Here is an 18945-nt window from a genome sequence, read left to right as displayed (position 1 = left end):
TTAGCCCGCTATCATCTTAGACTGCATCATCACTTACCATCAGGTGAGATTGCAGTCAAGGGCTAACTTGTATCTAAATTAAAAAAAAAATTTAAAAAAAAGGACAAGACGCCAAACAGAACAGCCTTACCTTTCCGTTTCACACTCATCGATCTGGAGTAGATTCTCAAGGAATGCCACGATTTCTTCGTCGTGTTTCGTCGCCTTGTTGACGTCTTTAGAAAAGTTGACAGTGTCCAGAAGTATAACGCCTGAAAAACCATTAGGTACATCATAATGGGCCTACGTCATAAATAAATTATTTAAAAACTATACATATACACTACCTACTGACAGACACACTTGTGTGATAATAAAGAAATTATTATTTTTAATTAAAAGGAGGAAATTAGGAGATAGCAGATTTGTAGAGCACTGTCTCTGTCGTTGCAACCGACAAAACGTCATATAGGTATGAGAGACAGAGACAACGCTCTACAAAGCCGATATGTATAGGCCCTAATGGATCTTCTTATTCTATATTAGTATATATAATTAATAGCTTCTTTTATATATGGATCTAAAGGCCCATAAATAAAAGTAAGGCCTGTAACGTACTAGAATAGAATAGAATAGAATATGTTTTTTATTCATGTATACTTTTTACAAGTGTTTATGAATAGTCAGGTAGTTTTAATTTACTATAGTAGTTTTAAATTTTTGCATTATCGTGAACTAGATGGCGCTAGTAGTAGTATACAACGCGTAACCATTTAGATCGCCGAACTGGTATATAATGCTTTTAACAGTCAATAATGGTCATATTTTTATGTATAATAGTTAATATTTTTGGAAAGTGGTACACATCGTACCACTTCAAGAATACTCAGTGAAGAATCAAGAAATATGAAGACGAACTTTTTTTTTTAATTACCAACATAAAGAATGTTTAACAAATCCAATTACACACAACTACAATACAATACCGTGTTTTGTAGATTTCACTAGCGATTAGCGCGACAGACAAACACACAAACACATACTTTTTTTTAGGGCGAATATAGGGTTTAGGGTTACGATTTAGGGCATATTTTGTAGTTGTCAAGACTTAGGGTAATTGGGTATTTGACTACATCCATACTAATATTATAAATGCGAAAGTGTGTGTGTCTGTCTGTCTGTCTGCTAGCTTTTCACGGCCCAACAGTTTAACCGATTTCGATGAAATTTGGTACAGAGCTAGCTTATATCCCGGGGAAGGACATAGGCTACTTTTTATCCCTGAAAATTATTCCCACGTGATTTTTAAAAATCTAATTCTACGCGTACGAAGTCGCGGGCATCAGCTAGTCAATAATAAATTATTTCTCAGTGATTATTAAATAGAGGGTCTTCCAAAATACGTAAAATCCACGTCCTTTGATGGTTTTATTTGTAACTAGAGAATGCCCGCGACTTCGTCCGCGTGGATTTAGTTTTTAAAAATCCCATGGGAACTCTTTGTTTTTCCGGGATAAAGAGTAGCCTATGTCCTTCCCCGGGATGCAAGCTATCTCTGTACCAAATTTCGTCAAAATCGATTGAACCGTGAAAAGCTAGCAGACAGACAGACAGGCAGACACACTTTCGCATTTATAATATTAGTATGGATAACCATTTTAAATTATCGATTAAACTTAAAAAAAAGCACGTCAAATGATTGTGACGTCACATACCGGTATTTCATAGAATCTCGCATACTGAGCGCGCGTTTTGATGTTTGATAAAAAGTTACTGATTTGACTAGTTGTCAAATACCGTATCAGGGGTCAAATCTAATTTCTGGTGGACGGTGGCAGCCCTATTTTCAGGGTTCCGTACCCGAGAAGTGCCAACGGGACCCTATTGTAAGCCATCGCTATCCGTCCATCCGTCTGTCTATCAGCGGGCTGTTTCTCATGAACCGTAATAGGTAGAGTTGAAATTTTCACAGGGTAGGTATAATACGCGACAGGTCGAGATAGCAATCGGAGTGGGGACGTCCCGCACAGTCCCAGACTGACTGACTGACAGACGGAAACGTTTAAGTGCGGAAACCCGTCCAGAGCGAAGAAGAAGCCCTACGTAAGTAGAGTAACGAATAAACTTATTATTATTATTATTATTACTAGCTTATGCTCGCGACTTCGTCCGCGTGGACTACACAAATTTCAAACCCCTATTTCACCCCTTTAGGGGTTGAATTTTCAAGTTTGAGCTGTGCGTTGATAGATCAGTCAGTCACTCAGTCAGTCAGTCACCTTTTCCTTTTATGTCGGCTGTACATTTGTTCGGGACTACGTCATGGAATGTTATCGATTGAACAGCGCCATCTAGTTACAATTGTGGTAACCGCCACATCGTTATAAGTAGACTTACGACGACCCTGGACCGAAAACATCTCCGCGCGCGGGCGGCGGAGTTCGCACTGTCGCGCGCGGAACAAACAAACAGAACAAGTCCCCTAGGGCCATAAGCCAAGATTGGCAGGCCCAAGTCGGTGTAATTCCGACTTAAAAACAGTCACCAGGGCACAAAGTTGCCCTGCGCCCACCCGGGTAAGGAGGCCATGCCTCGAGGCCTGTACCCCCGCTTGGCAGTTCCGGCTAAAAAACGGAGAAGACCCACTCAGACTTACTGTGCAAAAGGTGTGTGCACGCTGGGTGGTCGGTAAAGAAGTCCACCTCCTTGGCTATGAGAGCACTCAAATCTCTGATTCTCTGAGCGACCAGAGTGCTACAAGAACCAACCACCTCCATCGTACTCCGAATGTCTTCACTGAAATATATATTTATTTGTGAACAACTATAATACATGTAGAACAACTATACATAGTCAATTTTTAGGGTTTAGTACCTCAAAAGGAAAAACGGAACCCTTATAGGATCACTTCGATGTCTGTCTGTCTGTCTAAACCAGGGTACTCACCTAGCTGTTGTTGATTTATCAGCGTTCCGCAATTCGAACATTCAGCAGGCATTCCGAACCAGTGGTAGACGCATCCGACTATTCGTAAGTACTTGTAAAAGTTTATACGAATAAAAAAGATTTTTATTTATTTATTTATTTATTTATTTATCCACAAATTCACGGTTTTCAGATTTTTCCCCTAATGTCTGCTATAAGACCCACCTACCTGCCAAATTTCATGATTCTAGGTCAACGGGAAGTGCCCTGTAAGTTTCTTGACAGACCGACAGACAGACACAACAAAGTGATCCTATAAGGGTTCCGTTTTTCCTTTTGAGGTACGGAACCCTAAATACTAGAAAATTTAAAAATTTACAACTTCATGTCATGCTTTACTTCATATACCTACCTAAATAAAACGAAAAGGTGACTGACTGACTGACTTAACGCACAGCCCTACTGGACGGATCGAGCTGAAATTTGGCATGCAGATAGCTTTTATGACGTAGGCACCCGCTAAGAAAGGATATTTGAAAATTCGACCCTAAGGGCGTGAAATAGGGGTTTGAAATTTGTGTAGTCCCCGCGGACGAAGTCGCGAGCATACGTAAATAAATTTTAGATATATGTATTCCTTTTTTATTAAGGTAAAGAATACCTGTATGTCCATTGGCTTCGGTCCAACGGTCGATGGTCAATTATCTCAGTGACATAAGGTGCTAAGTACTCATACTTCTTCGGCAGTACATGGTGGTCCACTAACACTACCTTAGTTTTCCCCTCCGATATCAATTTTTCCATATGTATGTCATCACTGAAAAGTAATTTAATTCAGTCTCCTCTCAGAATGAGAAAGTCATAGTCTGCCACACTGGCCCAATGCACATTTATTTTATTTTATAGTGGTTGTCTTCCCGCGCAGAACGATTTGCCCTTAGTAGTACTATCGACATTATGAGTTAAACTTAAAAAGTAAAAATGTTTTAGTTTTTTAGTTGATTGAAATTTATGTAGTCTACATGGACAAAGTCGCAAATATAAGCTAGTTATATATTAAAACTATAACGCCATCTATCCGTTGCTTCGTGAGGACTAACCAACAAACAAACACACTTTCGCATTCATAATATTAATGGGTAGCGATAACTACATGCAATTCACCTAAACACTAGGTCCTTATCAGTTATGCCATGCTCTTCCAAAGAATAAACCACTTCCGTCTTCAAGCCAAAGTCCTCTCTATTGACATCCAGGACCGAGATGAATATATCATCACTGCACTCTTCACTCCTTTTGGAGGCTGTGCACACTTTACATTTGATCCTATTGTGTTGCCAGTGCAGAAAAATGGCATAGACTATAGAGGTGACAGCTGAGTCCAAGTCGCAACTCTCATTGCCCAAGACTATGGTTAAGTTTGAATAGTTATTTGACTTCTGAAAGTAGAGAATTTAAGCAATTTATATCATTACTAGCATGATGCTGACAGTACTAAAATTATGACAATCTTATCCTAAAGTTATGGCCGCGACTTTGTAGGCATGGACTAAACAATTTTCTAACCCCTATTTCACCCCCTTAGGGGTTGAATTTTCATAAATCCTTTCTTAGCGGATGCCTACATCATAATAGCTATCTGCATGCTAAATTTCAGCACGATCCATCCAGTAGTTTGAGCTGTGCGTTGATAGAAAGAAAAATAGAAAAGAAGTTTATTTAGCAAACTGTGCCACACATCACATCTTAAAACTAAGTGCCAGTTATTCCGGCGCCTCCTCCACCTGAGCATAAGCCCAACGCGCTACGAGCCGGAACAAACTGTCATGTGTGATAGATCAGTCAGTCAGTAAGTCCCCTTTTCCTTTTATAAATTTAGATTTAGATTATCTCCACCCCTCCATCCCATAACTCATCGATGGCTCACTACTGAACACGAGTCTCTTCACAGAGAGAGAGAGAGTTTAGCCAGTCCACCATGTTTAGACTTCACACTATAATATTTTAATAGTGATCGACCGAACCTTCCGGCTACGTCCAAAAAAACCCACCTTCGGCTTGGGCCTAAATGGGCCGTAGTTAGCCGAGCCTTAAATTCTTCTAGACCATATAAGTCATACCCTGGTTTCAAACCATATGAAAAATCAGACAGCTCAAAAACTCTTTAATTTATAACCTAATACTTATCTTTTTTAACTATTTTACCAACCTTAACTCAATTAAACACCATAATTTTACATACAAACTATAATTTACGCATTTTTACGTTAAAATAACTGAATTAAATTGACTAAAAATACTGCATTTTCAAAAGCATTCTTAGAAGTTTTCGGCACTAACCAGATTGGTTAAAGTAGTTGAGAAGTATTCCTCCATGATAAAGTTAATAAATACCTATTTCCTTTGTTTATTTTACAAATTTAAATTGTTCTTCCTGGAAAATCATCATAATATAAAATTCACATTTTATTAAAGTCCGCAAAAAAGGACTCTGTTCCACAGAGTACATTGAATATTGTTCTATGGGCACTTCTTTATTTCTGGTCGGTACTTCTATGCATAGATGGGTCAACTTCTGTCAACCACAGAGCTACTATGGATGAGCCAAGAGCAATTGGATGAGACCATGAGACTCAAAAGTCAAAAGGGCCGTAAATAGATATATACTATATTACTTTATTACTATATTACGATTTTTTAATGTTCTGGAGTTGCACCCCTATGCGTAAAACCTTAGAGTAAAACCTATAAATACTCTAAGGTAGAACCATTACAATGTAAAAATCACAGATATGTCCAGATATGCAACTAACGTGGCCCCCTCAGTCCCTCTCGCTCAGGTACTTACTAGTGAAATGTTATTCCGTCTATTTTACGTTCGCTTCGGCTATTGTAGCCAAGTATACTGCAACCCACCATTGCACAATAACTTCAAAAACAAAAAACAACAAAACGAATCAATTATTTATTTACAATACTTGAGTCAACATAACCTCATTGCACGTTGTTTGCCAAAATCTCACGTACAAATACATTTTGGCAAACAAACAAAAAAGTGGCCACGGTAATAAGGACAAAACATAATCATGTCACGTTCTAATAAGAGCTTAAATGCATTTAGCTATCTCGCTCTAACAGTAAGTGTCCCAATAGGGCTACTTCTAATAGTCCTTGTCCTTTAGGTAAAGAGACCTTAAAAAAAAGAATTATTATTATTATTTTTGAGTTATTATCAATTATCAAGGGACACTTGACGACAACGTTAGTTCGAAAAGAAGTAGTCATTCCGATCCGCACTTGGCCAGCATGGTGAACTATGATTTAAAGTTTAGGCCCTTTTCATTCTGAGAGGAGAGGAGACCAGTAAATAGGTCAGTAATTGTTGAAATGATGATGATGATGATGAAGGACCTAAAATTAAAAAAAATCAGCTTAATTCTAATAAACAGGTAAACTCAAGTCAGTAATTAATTAGTTGATTAAAAACGCCATAAAATTCATAATGAAAATTCACTGATGCGGATTAAGTAGGTACCTACTAATAATTTTTAATTTGCGCAATCCCTAATCATTCAAAATCACTTTCCTAGTGAAAATGCGAAAACTTTTATTGATATTAACATTTGGTAGGTACCTATAGTACGCGACAGATCGAGATGGCAATCGGGATATGAGACGGGGAGACGCCCCGCACACCCGCACGTCACCCGCGCTCACCCGCACCGGCTTAGCGTGGGGGCTGTGTGGGTGTGCGGGGTGTTCCCTCACCGATTGCTATCAAGTTTGGGCCTCCAAAAAAATTTATTAAAAAACCGACTTCCAAAACCAGACGGTGACGTCTCAAATGTTTATAATGAACACCTTTCTTTATATTGCGAAAACTCCTATTTTTATGGCTTTCATTATACATGATGAAATTTTAGTGGTTTCAGAGCGGTGGCTAAGTGTTTGTTTGGAAAACTAGGCACTTTTTTTGGTTAAAAACTTGGTGCTTGGTGCACTACTAGTGAGAAACATTAGTAGTGCACCAAGCACCAAGTGACGTGACAACCATGAAAAAGCTTAAAAAAATTTATTAAAACCGATTTCCAAAACCACTACAAAGTAAAAAATAACTTTTGTTTCTACACGTGTATGTAGTTATGTTGAAGTCGGGCGAGCTTAACGCTTTGATTTCTAGTTTCTTTTATTATGCTCGCCCGACTTCATACATACACGTATAGAAACAAAAGTTATTTTTTACTTTGTAGTGGTTTTGGAAGTCTGTTTTTTTAAAGCTTTTTCATGGTTGTCACGTCACTTGGTGCTTGGTGCACTACTAATGTTTCTCACTAATTCGAGTTTCTGTCGAGGGATTTTTAACCAAAAAAAAGTGCCTAGTTTTCCAAACAAACACTTAGCCACCGCCGCTCTAAAACCACTAAAATTTCATCATGTATAATGAAAGCCATAAAAATAGGAGTTTTCGCAATAAAAAGATCAACGACCTCCCTGGCGCGGTGGTGAGCGCTGTGGTCTTAATAGTGGGAGGTCCCGGGTTCGATTCCTGGCAGGGGTTTGGAATTTTATAATTTCTAAATTTCTGGTCTGGTCTGGTGGGAGGCTTCGGCCGTGGCTAGTTACCACCCTACCGGCAAAGCCGTGCCGCCAAGCGATTTAGCGTTCCGGTACGATGCCGTGTAGAAACCAAAGGGGTATGGGTTTAGTAAAAAACTGCCATACCCCTTCCAGGTTAGCCCGCTATCATCTTAGACTGCATCATCACTTACCACCAGGTGAGATTGCAGTCAAGGGCTATCTTGTATCTGAATAAATAAATAAATAAAATAAAAAAGAAAGGCGTTCATTATAAACATTTGACAAGTCACCACACGGTCTATTACAATCTCATTTTATTTCCTGAAGATTCAATATACTTAAATGTTGTATAGAAGCAAGCGTTACTTTGCGGAAGTCCATGATATACAATGAACCAAAAGATTAATTTGCTGTACTCCACTGAAACAGGTCGGTTGCCTGGTGGCTGCTTCTTCCTGCATGTTTAGCAGTGGGAGGACAGACGGTGCATTTCGCATGCTGCATGTTGCATCATACAGATCCGACCTGTTTCAGCGGAGCCACTTAACCTTTTGGTTCATTGTATATCAATACTAAATATTTGTTCCCAGAAAGTATTTTAAGATCATCATTGGCCAGCAACTACGGCTATATGAATGACAGTTCCTTCGATAATAAAAATGGCTATATTCCTTCTGGAAATATCCAAAAGGGTGGCCAACTTAATTATGGATCAGTTTCTGTCAATGATGATATTGGTACGCCCACAATATCTGATGGTGGTGACTTTCCTAGAGTAAAACGTGCTAGTGACAAAAATAAATTCATACTGCAAAACGATTATGATGATGATGAAAATCAAAAGAATGAGGAAGTAAATGATAGTGATGAAGATAGTGAAAAACTAGTTCGAGAACTGAATGACGCTAATGCTATGCAAGAACATTATTATGAAGAAAATGAAGATTATAGTGGCATTGAAAAACTTGATGGAGGACTGGATGACGGTGATAATGAAGAACTTGATAGGGAAGAAAATGATGATGATGAAGTTAGGGAAAATAATAATCATAATGAAGCTGAAAATCAAGAGGTACTTACGAAAGTTGTAATATTATGATCGTTGCGTCGTCCCGCAAATTGCTAATGCGTGTAGCCGCCATTTTAGTGACGTCAGCACTAGACTGAAGTTTCGAGCTGATGGTATATTTTTATTTCGGCTGACGTCAAAATGACGTCATTTCAATGTTAATGAGACGTGGTTCCAGCGCAATAGCAATTTGAGGGACTTATACTAATTTCTCAGTGATTTAAATAGAGGGTCTCCCAAAATACATAAAATCCACTCCTTTGTTAGTTTTAAGTGTAGTAACCATGTTAAATTATCGATTAAACTAAAAAAAGCACGTCAATCTGATGGACGTCACATTCCAGTATTTCATAGAATATCGCATGCAAGTGCGCGTTTTGACGTTTGATAAAAAGTTACTGATTTGACTATTTTGTCCTATTCAGGTGGATATGAAGAAGCAGCAAGAACCAGAAGATGAATCGAAAGATTCGATGTCATTTGATCCAGACTATGATAACGACGAGGAAAATGAAGGTTTTTAGACTTTTTACATTATTAATCTTTATCCATAGTAAACGCGAAACTTATATTAAGTATACCTACCATTACTACCATACCATTTGCTTAACCGATTTTGACAGAATTCGCAGAGATAATATCATGCATCCCCGGGACGGACATAGGCCACTTTTTGCTCCGGCATAATTCAAAGTCAAACATTTTATTCAAAGTACCATTGTACACTTTTGAACACCCGAATCAAAAATGAAAGAGTTCCAACGGGATTTTTAAAATACCTGTATCCACGCGGACGAATTCGCTAATATCATAGCTAGTATAGTTCCCGGCAGTTGAATAGTCGTGTCTGTTCTACGCACTTGTGTGTATGGATGTAGCACTCGCACTAATGCAGATGGCGGAAGCGGCACACGGGCTGGTGTGTTCCACTCTCGAGACGATTATTTGTTTGGCACGGATCATAATTAATTAAGTACAACTTTACTTTTTTTCCAGTAAACTCCGTAGAATACAACGACAACTGCCCAAAGGATTGTCCAGCTCGTCAGGTCATGGTATGCGCGCGATGCCAGCACAACGTTCACCGCACCTTCCTTAGCGTTTGCCATCTCAGGATGTTTAACTGCAAACATCCTGACGAGAGTGAGTAATTCTAATCGTAGGTACCTACCTATATCAAAAAATATATAAAAGGAAAGGTCGGACTGATCTATCAACTCACAGCTCAAACTACAGGACGGATCGGGCTGAAATTTGGCATGCAGATAGCTATTATGACGTAGGCACCCGCTAAGAAAGGATTTTTGAAAATTCAACCCCTAAGGGGGTGAAATAGGGGTTTGAAATTTGTGTAGTCCACGCGGACGAAGTCGCGAGCATAAGCTAGTTTCTAAATAAGTTTAAATACATATCAAAAATTGAGGACCGGCAAGATGGTACGGAACCTTTCGTATCGCACTCGCACTTGCCTGATTTTTAGGGTTCCATACCTCAAAAGGAAAAATGGAACCCTTATAGGATCACTTTGTTGTCTGTCTGTCTGTCTGTCGGTCTGTCAAGAAACCTACAGGGTACTTCCCGTTGACCTAGCATCATGAAATTTGGCAGGTATGTAAATCTTATAGCTGACATTCGGGGAAAAATCTGAAAACCGTGAATTTGTGGTTGGCCGGTTTTTTTCTTGTTATAGAGCTTGAACTGGTCAGTCGACGGCCCTGCGTGCAGTCAGGGCCATTTTTGGCCGACTGTCGTCTTGCCAAGACCAAGTTATCAGCTGGAGACCAGGACACAGTTTTGAAGTTCATCCGTTGTAGAGAAACGGGGAGGTTGGAACGAGGTAAGTGGGTATAGTGCGCACAAGACAAGTAGTCACCAAGTAGTCCAATGAGGCGAGTCGCTTAACGTTTACTGTGCATTGAAAAAAACCTAATTTCTGCTAGGTCTATGTCAAGACAAAACAGTGCGACAAGGCTATCTTGGCGCGTGGCGAAATTTGAAACTAACGTCGCCGTCAAGTGTTCCCTTCGTTCTTGTTTGAATATTCTAAGCCCACGTCTGAGCCTTTGTTCTCCAACAGCGCCCCCGTGTCAATGTCATTCAAGTGCCAAGAGAGTCTTGTCGCACTGTATTGCTATCTCTTTCACAACTCTTCCTGCGGAAAAGTATAGAATAGGTATGTTCAAAGAACTTCCATGTACTACTACGGCGTAGATAGAATAATAGGTAGATGTAAGTACCCACTGTGTAACCGCGTATGAGATAGCGATAGCACGACGTAACGATTGTTTAGTAGTCAATATTTGTATTAAACGTTTTTTATGTGAAAACAAGTAAATAACTCATGAGAAATACAATTACGCCACGAATTCTCAAAGTTTGTTTTGCAACTTCTTGTATGTATTCGTGAAAAAAAACCAGTTACACGATAAGGGACAAAAAATAGATTAGCTGCGTCTCTGTTTATAACATTAGTAACTTTATCTGTGCTCTTTTTAGTGCGAATGAGAAAGCAAACGTTCCTGCAATGACCTAGGAAATATATGTTTACTCATTGCGTTCCTGTATCTACCTTTATTACTCTATCTACGTACTACGGGTATATTTTATCATGCGGTATAGACTAATTTCGTTTCAACCTGTCAAATTAGTTTACATCTCTCTAGAGTAATAATATCTTCCTTGGTTTACATAACTATTGTTTTTGGCATTTGGCGTCAAACCGGGAGCATAGGATCCGCTACGAAGTAGTACTTAGAAATCATAGAAATTCTTTGGATCCGCTACTAAGAAAGTTAACTACTAGCTCTTTGCAACTTTATCAAAATAAGCAAGTTTGATACCTAACTACTTAACTAGATATAGTTATCTTAATAAAGGTTTTATTTTTATTTTTTCAGATCCGAGGTGTGGCTTTCGATAAAAATATACATAGACTTACATAGTTAGTCATTTGTCTGTCGATTGCAGAAAAACTATATCATAATAATAATCATACAAATCTCAATAATACGATTAGCTGAATTTATGGTTTTCTTGTTGCAACAATGTATTGTAGCCATTAGTGAGCTAACATCAACCAATCAGAGGTGATGACAATCGTGATACCTATTGGAGCTGTCAATTTACTGTACCTATGCGACAATGGCGACAAGGCTCTCTTGGCACTTGAATGACATTGACAGGAGGGCGCTGTTGGAGAACAACAAAGGGCTTTTCAAACAAGAACAAAGGGAACACTTGACACTTGACACACAGTTCCAATTTTCGCCACGCGCCAAGATAGCCTTGTTAAGTGTTCTGTGGCCTTGTCGCACTGTAATCGAGATAATAGGCACAGAAAACGGGTTGAATGTATATAGTAGATAATCTATTGTTGAATGTTTTGTGTAAAGACCTAGAATCCAGAGCCGTAAAACCAGCTAAAAAAACTGCTGTTTAACCCAAAGAGTATAATAAAAGTATTTAGCCAAAGAATTCATTTTTATTCCAAGGCACAAGGAGCGTACCACGAGCGTACCTACCTCGACTGTACCGTGCTGCTGTGCTGACTAAGCTGAAAACTCACTATGTTCGGGAAATAACCGACTTTATAGATTTAAATTTAAAATCAGTTCAAACTTCTTGCTGTTTCCTAATGTCAGTGGTGTGGTGGTTACATTTTATTTTACAAAATACAAATCTTCTGAAACTTAAACTGTGTAGTGTTTGACAAATAGCTGATTAGTGATGATAACGAACACCAATAGCCGCTAAAGTAATTTTAATGTTAATTTAAGGTACGTACCTAAATACCTACTTAATAATAATTATTACTAGCATTATTGTTTGGTCTAGGTATTTTTACTGGGTAAGTATATATTTTCTTTGTACTTGATAATGTAAGTAACAACCTACTACATAATAGTTTAATATCTTGACTGAAATTATACAAAAACTAGCTGATGCCCGCGACTTCGTACGCGTGGATTTAGGTTTTTAAAAATCACGTGAGAACTATTTGATTTCCTGGTATAAAAAGCCCCCCGGGATGCGAGCTATGTATGTGCCAAATTTTGTCAAAATCGGTTGAACGGATGGGCCGTGAAAGGCTAGCAAACAGACATAGAGACACTTTCGCATTTATAATATTACCTATTATCGATTAAGAGTTTTGAGATTAAGCCAAAGATGGATGAAAGCGTAAAATAACGACTGACCGCCGTACTCAGAGTCGCTTAATCGTAACTTAAGTTTAGTTAAAACGAGACAGAGCTATATCTCTCACATAAATCTATCTTGTTTTAACTCAATCTTAAGTAATGATTAGCAACTCTGAGTACGGTACCTGGAAGAGCTATCCCAGTTTTTACCCGACTACAGCAAAGCCAAAAGGATGGTTATGATTAACCATCTTAGCCATAGACTTATATATTACTTCGTAAGGACAGGGCCATTGAATAAGCAAAATGGCACCGACTCATTGGTCCTAAAATGTTTATTTAGCACCAATGCAACCTCAGTGACGTCTGGATTTCAAATGGGTCGTTCATTAGTATCTAAGAGGTGGTGCTGATTTATTTGGTTCCAAAATCGTGAAAAATTTTGTTCGCCTGGGCATATGTTGTCATTCATATCGATGATTTTATCAGACCGTGTGTTCCACCGCAGCACCTAAAATACTGAAAACCCATTGCCGCTTCACTATGAGAATTCTACTCCTCTCAGAATGAGAAAGATTTGGCCATCCACCATGCCGGCCAAGTGTGGATTGGCAGACACACCTTTGAAACATGGAGTGCTCTCAGGCATGCAGGTTTCCTCACGATGTTTTCTTTCAGTGTTAAAGTAAGTGATATTTAATTGCTTAAAATGCACATATCTCCGAAAAATTTGATGTGCCCAGGATTTAACTAACATTTTTTACTTAACTCTAAAGTTGAGGTCTATAGAGCGCACTCTGACTTTGCTTAGACTTAAGACAGAGTTAAAACGAGACAGAGCTATATCTCTTACATAAATCTGTCTCGTTTTAAATCCAACTTAAGTCTGAGCAAACTCAAAGTGCGCTCTATAGATTTCAGCCTAAATATTAGCTAGATTTTTTAAATGGGCCGAATTGAGAACCACCTCCTTTTTGGAACTTTCAGGTTCACCATGTACGATGGGACGGAATTGATGGTCCAATTTGCACTTGACTGGTTTTTGTTATTCTTTCAGATTGTCACAATGGAAGACATAGATCAAAATGTCTATGTAATATCATTAGATGCGCTGGATTTGAACCTGCTACCAACTATATATAACACACGGGACGACAGAATTGCACCTCTGTGGACCAAAAGCAATCTAGACCGGCGAAATGACGAATATTATCAATTCGAAATTAAAAGTAAGGATTCTGAAGAAAGTGTCAAAGGTTTGTAATTTTTATCTTAATACTAGTTGATGCCCGCGATTTCGTCCGCGTGGATTTACATTTTTCAAAATCCCGCGGGAACTCTGATTTTCCGGGATAAAAAGTAGTCTATGTGTTAATCCAGGGTATAATCTATCTAACCCTAAAAATTAAAATGTGTTCATGAACTAGTATTTTCGACTCAAAGTAAGACCATCAAGTACCAAGTGGGGTATCATATGAAAGGGCTTTACCTGTACATTCTGAAACAGATTTTCATTTATTTATTATGCCTAAAAGTTTTTGATTTATCGTGCAAAATGTCGAAAAAATACGTCTTAGTACGGGACCCTCGGTGCGCAAGTCTGACTTGCACTTGGCCGGTTTTTTCAAACTCACTGCTCTTTTATATCACACTCAAATAAAAAATATGATTAGGTAAAAAATACATTGCTAAGTGACTTTTTAGAGTTATGTGCGTTGTAAGTAATTAAACATCGCTTGCTTTAACGGTAAACGAAAACATCGTAAGGAAACCGGCATGCATGAGAGATGAAGAATGTTCTCAAAGGTGTGTGAAGTCTACCAATCCGCACAAAACGCTTCTCACTGTGAGAAGACCCGTGCTCTGTAGTGAGCCGGCGATGGGTTGAGCATGATGATGAAGTGACTTTTATATTCCTACAGATGAGTCGCCGAAACGTGAGTTAGAAAATGTAATTTGTAACATATGTGACATTGATGTGCCTAAACCGTTTTTGAAAGAACATAGGAAGAGTTCGAGGCACATTACCAACATGAAAATAGCTGATATCGCTGTACACAGAATGAACAAGTACATAAATAATACAGATAATGAAAATTGCTGTACCGATTGTGACGAAATCGATCAATCTGCACACTTTTGTGCTGCATGTGTAACTGTTGTGGATGCTAAAGATAAAGTTCCTCATGAGAAATCGCTTGCACATAAGAATAGTGTAATTCTCGAAAAAATCTTTAATGATTTCCTTCTTTTGTATAACCATCAAGAAGAAGTTAATGATGGTAAAGCAGAAGATGAAGTGAATACAAATAAAAATGATTCAAATACCAAATTAAGTGATGATGTACTAAAATTTGTTAACGTAACTGATTCTGGCAATACATCAAATGAGGTGCTAAAGTTAATTGAAAAACCGATTGATGCACCAGATAAAACAATTAAAATTAAAAATAACAATGAACCAACACAAGCAGGAATAAAGGAACAACCCAAAGGAATGCCTTTAAGTGACTATTTAAGTATAATTAACGATTTAGTTCATGTTCCAATGTTTTTTAAATCAAAAAACAATGATAATAATTTCATTGAAATCGAAACGATAGATGGCAGTACTGTCAAAGTTAGAGAAGACAACTTCCACGGTTTGAATAGAGTTGGAACTAAGCATATACAATGTTACGTATGCAACAAGATTTTCAAAGCAAAATCCATTGATAAACATAAAATGAGTGAGAAGCATATTCATTATATGACAGCCCCGTTGAAAGATAAACATTGTGCAAGACAGGTAAGGCTTTTACAGTTCTTCTTCTTCTCAATCGTTCACTCTTGACAGAGTGGTCGTGGCTATGAACTCTTCACTGCTGCCCGTGCGATCTCCCTCCAGCGACTTCTGTTAGTGGCATTATGTGCACACACTTTTACAGTGCCCAGCAAGAAATATTGTACATCGACCTTTAGGAAGAGATAGCGGCTTTGCAAAGCGTTGTCTCTGTCGTTGAGACCGACCTTGGTCGATCTCAACGTCATAGGTATGAGTGACAGAGACAACGCTCTACGAAGCCAAAACCACTTTCTAAAGGACGATGTACAATCTTTTTTGCCAGCTACTGTACCAAAATTAGTTCCTGATTAAAGGCGGTCTCTCCGTCTCTCGCTATTACTGATTCGGAATTCCCTTCCTACCAAGAAGAACCAGCAAGAAACTCAGCTCTTTTCGAAGATGTAAAAAATATCGAGTACTTTATTTATTTTTCAGATCGATGATTCCTCGAGTCACTGTGTGATATGCAATATGATAACAGAATACTCTGATCTCCACTCACTATGTGACGAAGACCATGAAAAAAATCTAAAAGATGCACTCATATCCGATAAATTTGTTGAAGAGAATCTACATTCACGTAAAAAGACACAAAAAGATACAGTTTTAAAAGATACTACGGAAACTGAAGAAAATGATGATAAATGGATTGAAGTTAACAAGAAAAAAAAAGGCTTTTCCTTTACTTTTGCTTCTCAAAATAGTGTTACAACAAATGAAAGTCAAGGATCAAGTGTGGCACCAAATAAATTCTTTTGTAAAGCATGCAATGAATATATAAGTACATTAAGTCACGCGCAACATTATGCGACAACAAAACACGTTTTTAACTCAAAATCTAAGTACCATTATCTAATGACAGAAATAGAAAATGAATTATTCTGCATAGTTTGTGATGTTAAAGTAACAAATGTCGTCAAGGATGTCAAAAAACATGTCTATGAAATGGCACACATAAAGAAATACAATCAGATACTTGCCGAAAACAAAATCAAGCAACTTAAAGATATTTTCTACTGTGATCCTTGTGATGAAGTGATATTGTTCAGACGTGAGTTAATACACATAAAGGAAAAATCGCATCAAGCTAAATGCTTTTCCGATGGTTATAGTGTGTCAGAAGATGAAGAAATTGAAAAAGAAAATTACAAAATGCCAATTGATTGCTTTCATTGTGACGTTTGTAATGTAAATGTGGCGAATTACGAACGTAATATACAAGAACATATGAACGGAAAAAAGCACGCGTCAAACGTTAAAAGATCGAATCCCACTTCTGATACTGATGATAACGATAGTGATATTCCAAAACGAGTTTCAAACATTCATTACCTAATGGAAAACACTAAATTCTCAACATTGTTGAATTGTAAAGTATGTAAAGTTGTTCTTTTACATAATGAAACCTGGGTGAGAGACCACTTGGCTTCATCGAAACATAAAGTGAATTATAAAAAATTATTAAAAGACAATCATTTAGTATTGAAGAAAGACAACTGTTATTGTAACGTCTGTAGTATCTCGATAGGTTTTAAAAGTGAACTCATACATATTGGTGGAAAAAAACATAATAGGATGGTAATGCAAAATTTGGAGTTACTTAGTTCGGTGTCTGATCCCAGTGCCGTAATAGATTCAAAAGTTTCAACAGACAATCAAAATGTGTCTAACCATAATATGGACACACCATCAGTGTTTAATGCCAAAGACATAAATAACATAGAAAAACCATCAGTGTCTAATGCCAAAAACATAAATAACATAGACAAGCCTTTAGTGTCCAATGTCGAAGACGTAAATACTACGGATGAACCATCTGTATCTAATGCCAAATATGTAAATAACGTAGACAAACCATCAGTGTCTAATTCCAAAGACGTAAATAACATGGACAAACCATCAGTGTCTAATGCCAAATACCTAAATAACATAGACAAACCATCAGTGACTGATGCCAAATACCTAAATAGCATAGACAAACCATCAGTATCTAATGCCAAAGACGTAAATAATACAGATATGTCAACAAGTGATAATAAATTATTACTTCACATTGAACACCCGGACATTGAACTGGAAATGCTCGTGTTGTTACTGCCGACAAGCAATCCTAAAGAGGTGATATGTAAGATATGCGAAGTGACAGTACCGTTTAATAAACATAATGTTACTACGCATATGAATGGCATAAAACATAAGCTTGCGCAGAAAGCGTCGCTTGAAGAAGTAGCAAAAGTTTGCTAAAAGAAGTTTTCACTTATGGAGTTGGCTCCACTGCGCGAATGTTTCGAGTTTGGGAGAGTTCGCCAAACAGCAAATCTGCGAGCCCAGCGTTTCCCATTTGTCGGGTCGCGACCCGGTACCGGACCATCAAAATAAAATCCCGGGTCGCAACATTCCCGCATTGTTTTAAAAATATTACCAACTATCGATAATATTATCTCTATATATAAAAATGAATCGCTGAATGTGTTGCTGATCGCAAATATCGAAAACAGCTGAACCGATTTCGCTAATTCTTTTTTCATAATATTCCTTGAAGTATGGGGATGGTTCTTACAGAGAGAAAAAATTTAAAAAAAATCCTGAAAAATAATCGGCTGTTAGGCGGTACGAAGTTCGTCGGAGCAGCTAGTTATTAATAAATGTGTATTATTTTACCTAATGGAACCAGCTTGGGTCTAAAAGTGTTAAGTGGGTCACGAAGGGGCAATGTGAAAATTACCGGGCCACGGCAGAACAATGGCACAGATTCCTTTGTCTTTCTCTAAACTAAATTTAGAGTATCTGCATCCTTTTCTTTTTAACAATGCTAAAAAGGAACGGAACATGACTTTCACATTTAAACTCTAAATTTTAGTGCACGCTACAAATGTAAACGGTAGGTTCGCGACTGCGCGCTTAAATTACGGGTTTTACCATCTAAAAATTAAATTTAAAACTGTCAAACTATCGTCTGTCTATAGTCTGTCCTTTTAATATTACATTAGTAAGAAGAGGGTGCGAATACTCTAAAATTAGATTGTGCTCAGAATCGGTGCCACTGTTTGGGAAACACCGTTCTAGCCAGTTGCCAGCGGAGCTACCACATTGAGGATTCGGTGAATGTTTGAGGCTCTCCGGCCGCTTGAATATAAACCTATTATTTTAAGTTTAAGTTAGATTGTAGTTAATTTTTTTATTTTAATAAAATTATTCTATGCATTTTTTGGCTATTTATTATTAGACTAGCTTATGCGCGCGACTTCGTCCGCGTGGACTACACAAATTTCAAACCCCGGTTTCACCTCTTTAGGGGTTAAATTTTCAAAAATCCTTACTAAGCGGATGCCTACGTCATAATAGCTATATGCATGCCAAATTTCAGCCTGATTCGTCCAGTAGTTCCGAGCTGTGCGCTATAGTACAATATCGCAAGTATTTTGGACAAA

At 37.9% G+C, this 18945-nt stretch overlaps 2 protein-coding genes across 4 annotated transcripts in view; one reads left to right on the top strand and one right to left on the bottom strand.

Annotated features, from left to right (window-relative positions):
• Positions 1-5482, bottom strand: part of pn (exopolyphosphatase prune) — a 39042-nt gene extending 33560 nt beyond the window's left edge. For 2 of the 3 annotated variants that reach the window (XM_069508281.1, XM_034982948.2), the window contains exons 1-5: positions 5245-5477; positions 4069-4343; positions 3566-3721; positions 2636-2775; positions 131-251 (exon numbers count right to left, since the gene is read on the bottom strand). In XM_069508281.1, the coding sequence (XP_069364382.1) occupies positions 131-251; positions 2636-2775; positions 3566-3721; positions 4069-4343; positions 5245-5280 (728 nt within the window). In that variant the 5' untranslated portion in view covers positions 5281-5477. Of the gene's footprint in view, positions 1-130; positions 252-2635; positions 2776-3565; positions 3722-4068; positions 4344-5244 lie in introns of all 3 variants that reach the window. The other variant, XM_069508282.1, reaches the window with a different exon arrangement.
• A 6557-nt stretch (positions 5483-12039) lies between these two features.
• Positions 12040-18718, top strand: LOC117994972 (putative histone-lysine N-methyltransferase 1). The gene is made up of 4 exons (XM_034982947.2): positions 12040-12327; positions 13748-13946; positions 14613-15478; positions 15950-18718. Exons 2-4 carry the CDS (start codon positions 13757-13759, stop codon positions 17756-17758), a joined length of 2865 nt encoding a protein of 954 aa, XP_034838838.2. The 5' UTR covers positions 12040-12327; positions 13748-13756; the 3' UTR covers positions 17759-18718.
• The last annotated feature ends 227 nt before the right edge of the window (positions 18719-18945 follow it).

This window comes from Maniola hyperantus, chromosome 28 (genome assembly GCF_902806685.2).
Source record: "Maniola hyperantus chromosome 28, iAphHyp1.2, whole genome shotgun sequence".
Lineage (NCBI taxonomy): Eukaryota > Metazoa > Arthropoda > Insecta > Lepidoptera > Nymphalidae > Maniola > Maniola hyperantus.
The sequence above is the reverse complement of the archived record's forward strand: the minus strand, read 5'-3'. Positions and strand labels throughout refer to the sequence as shown.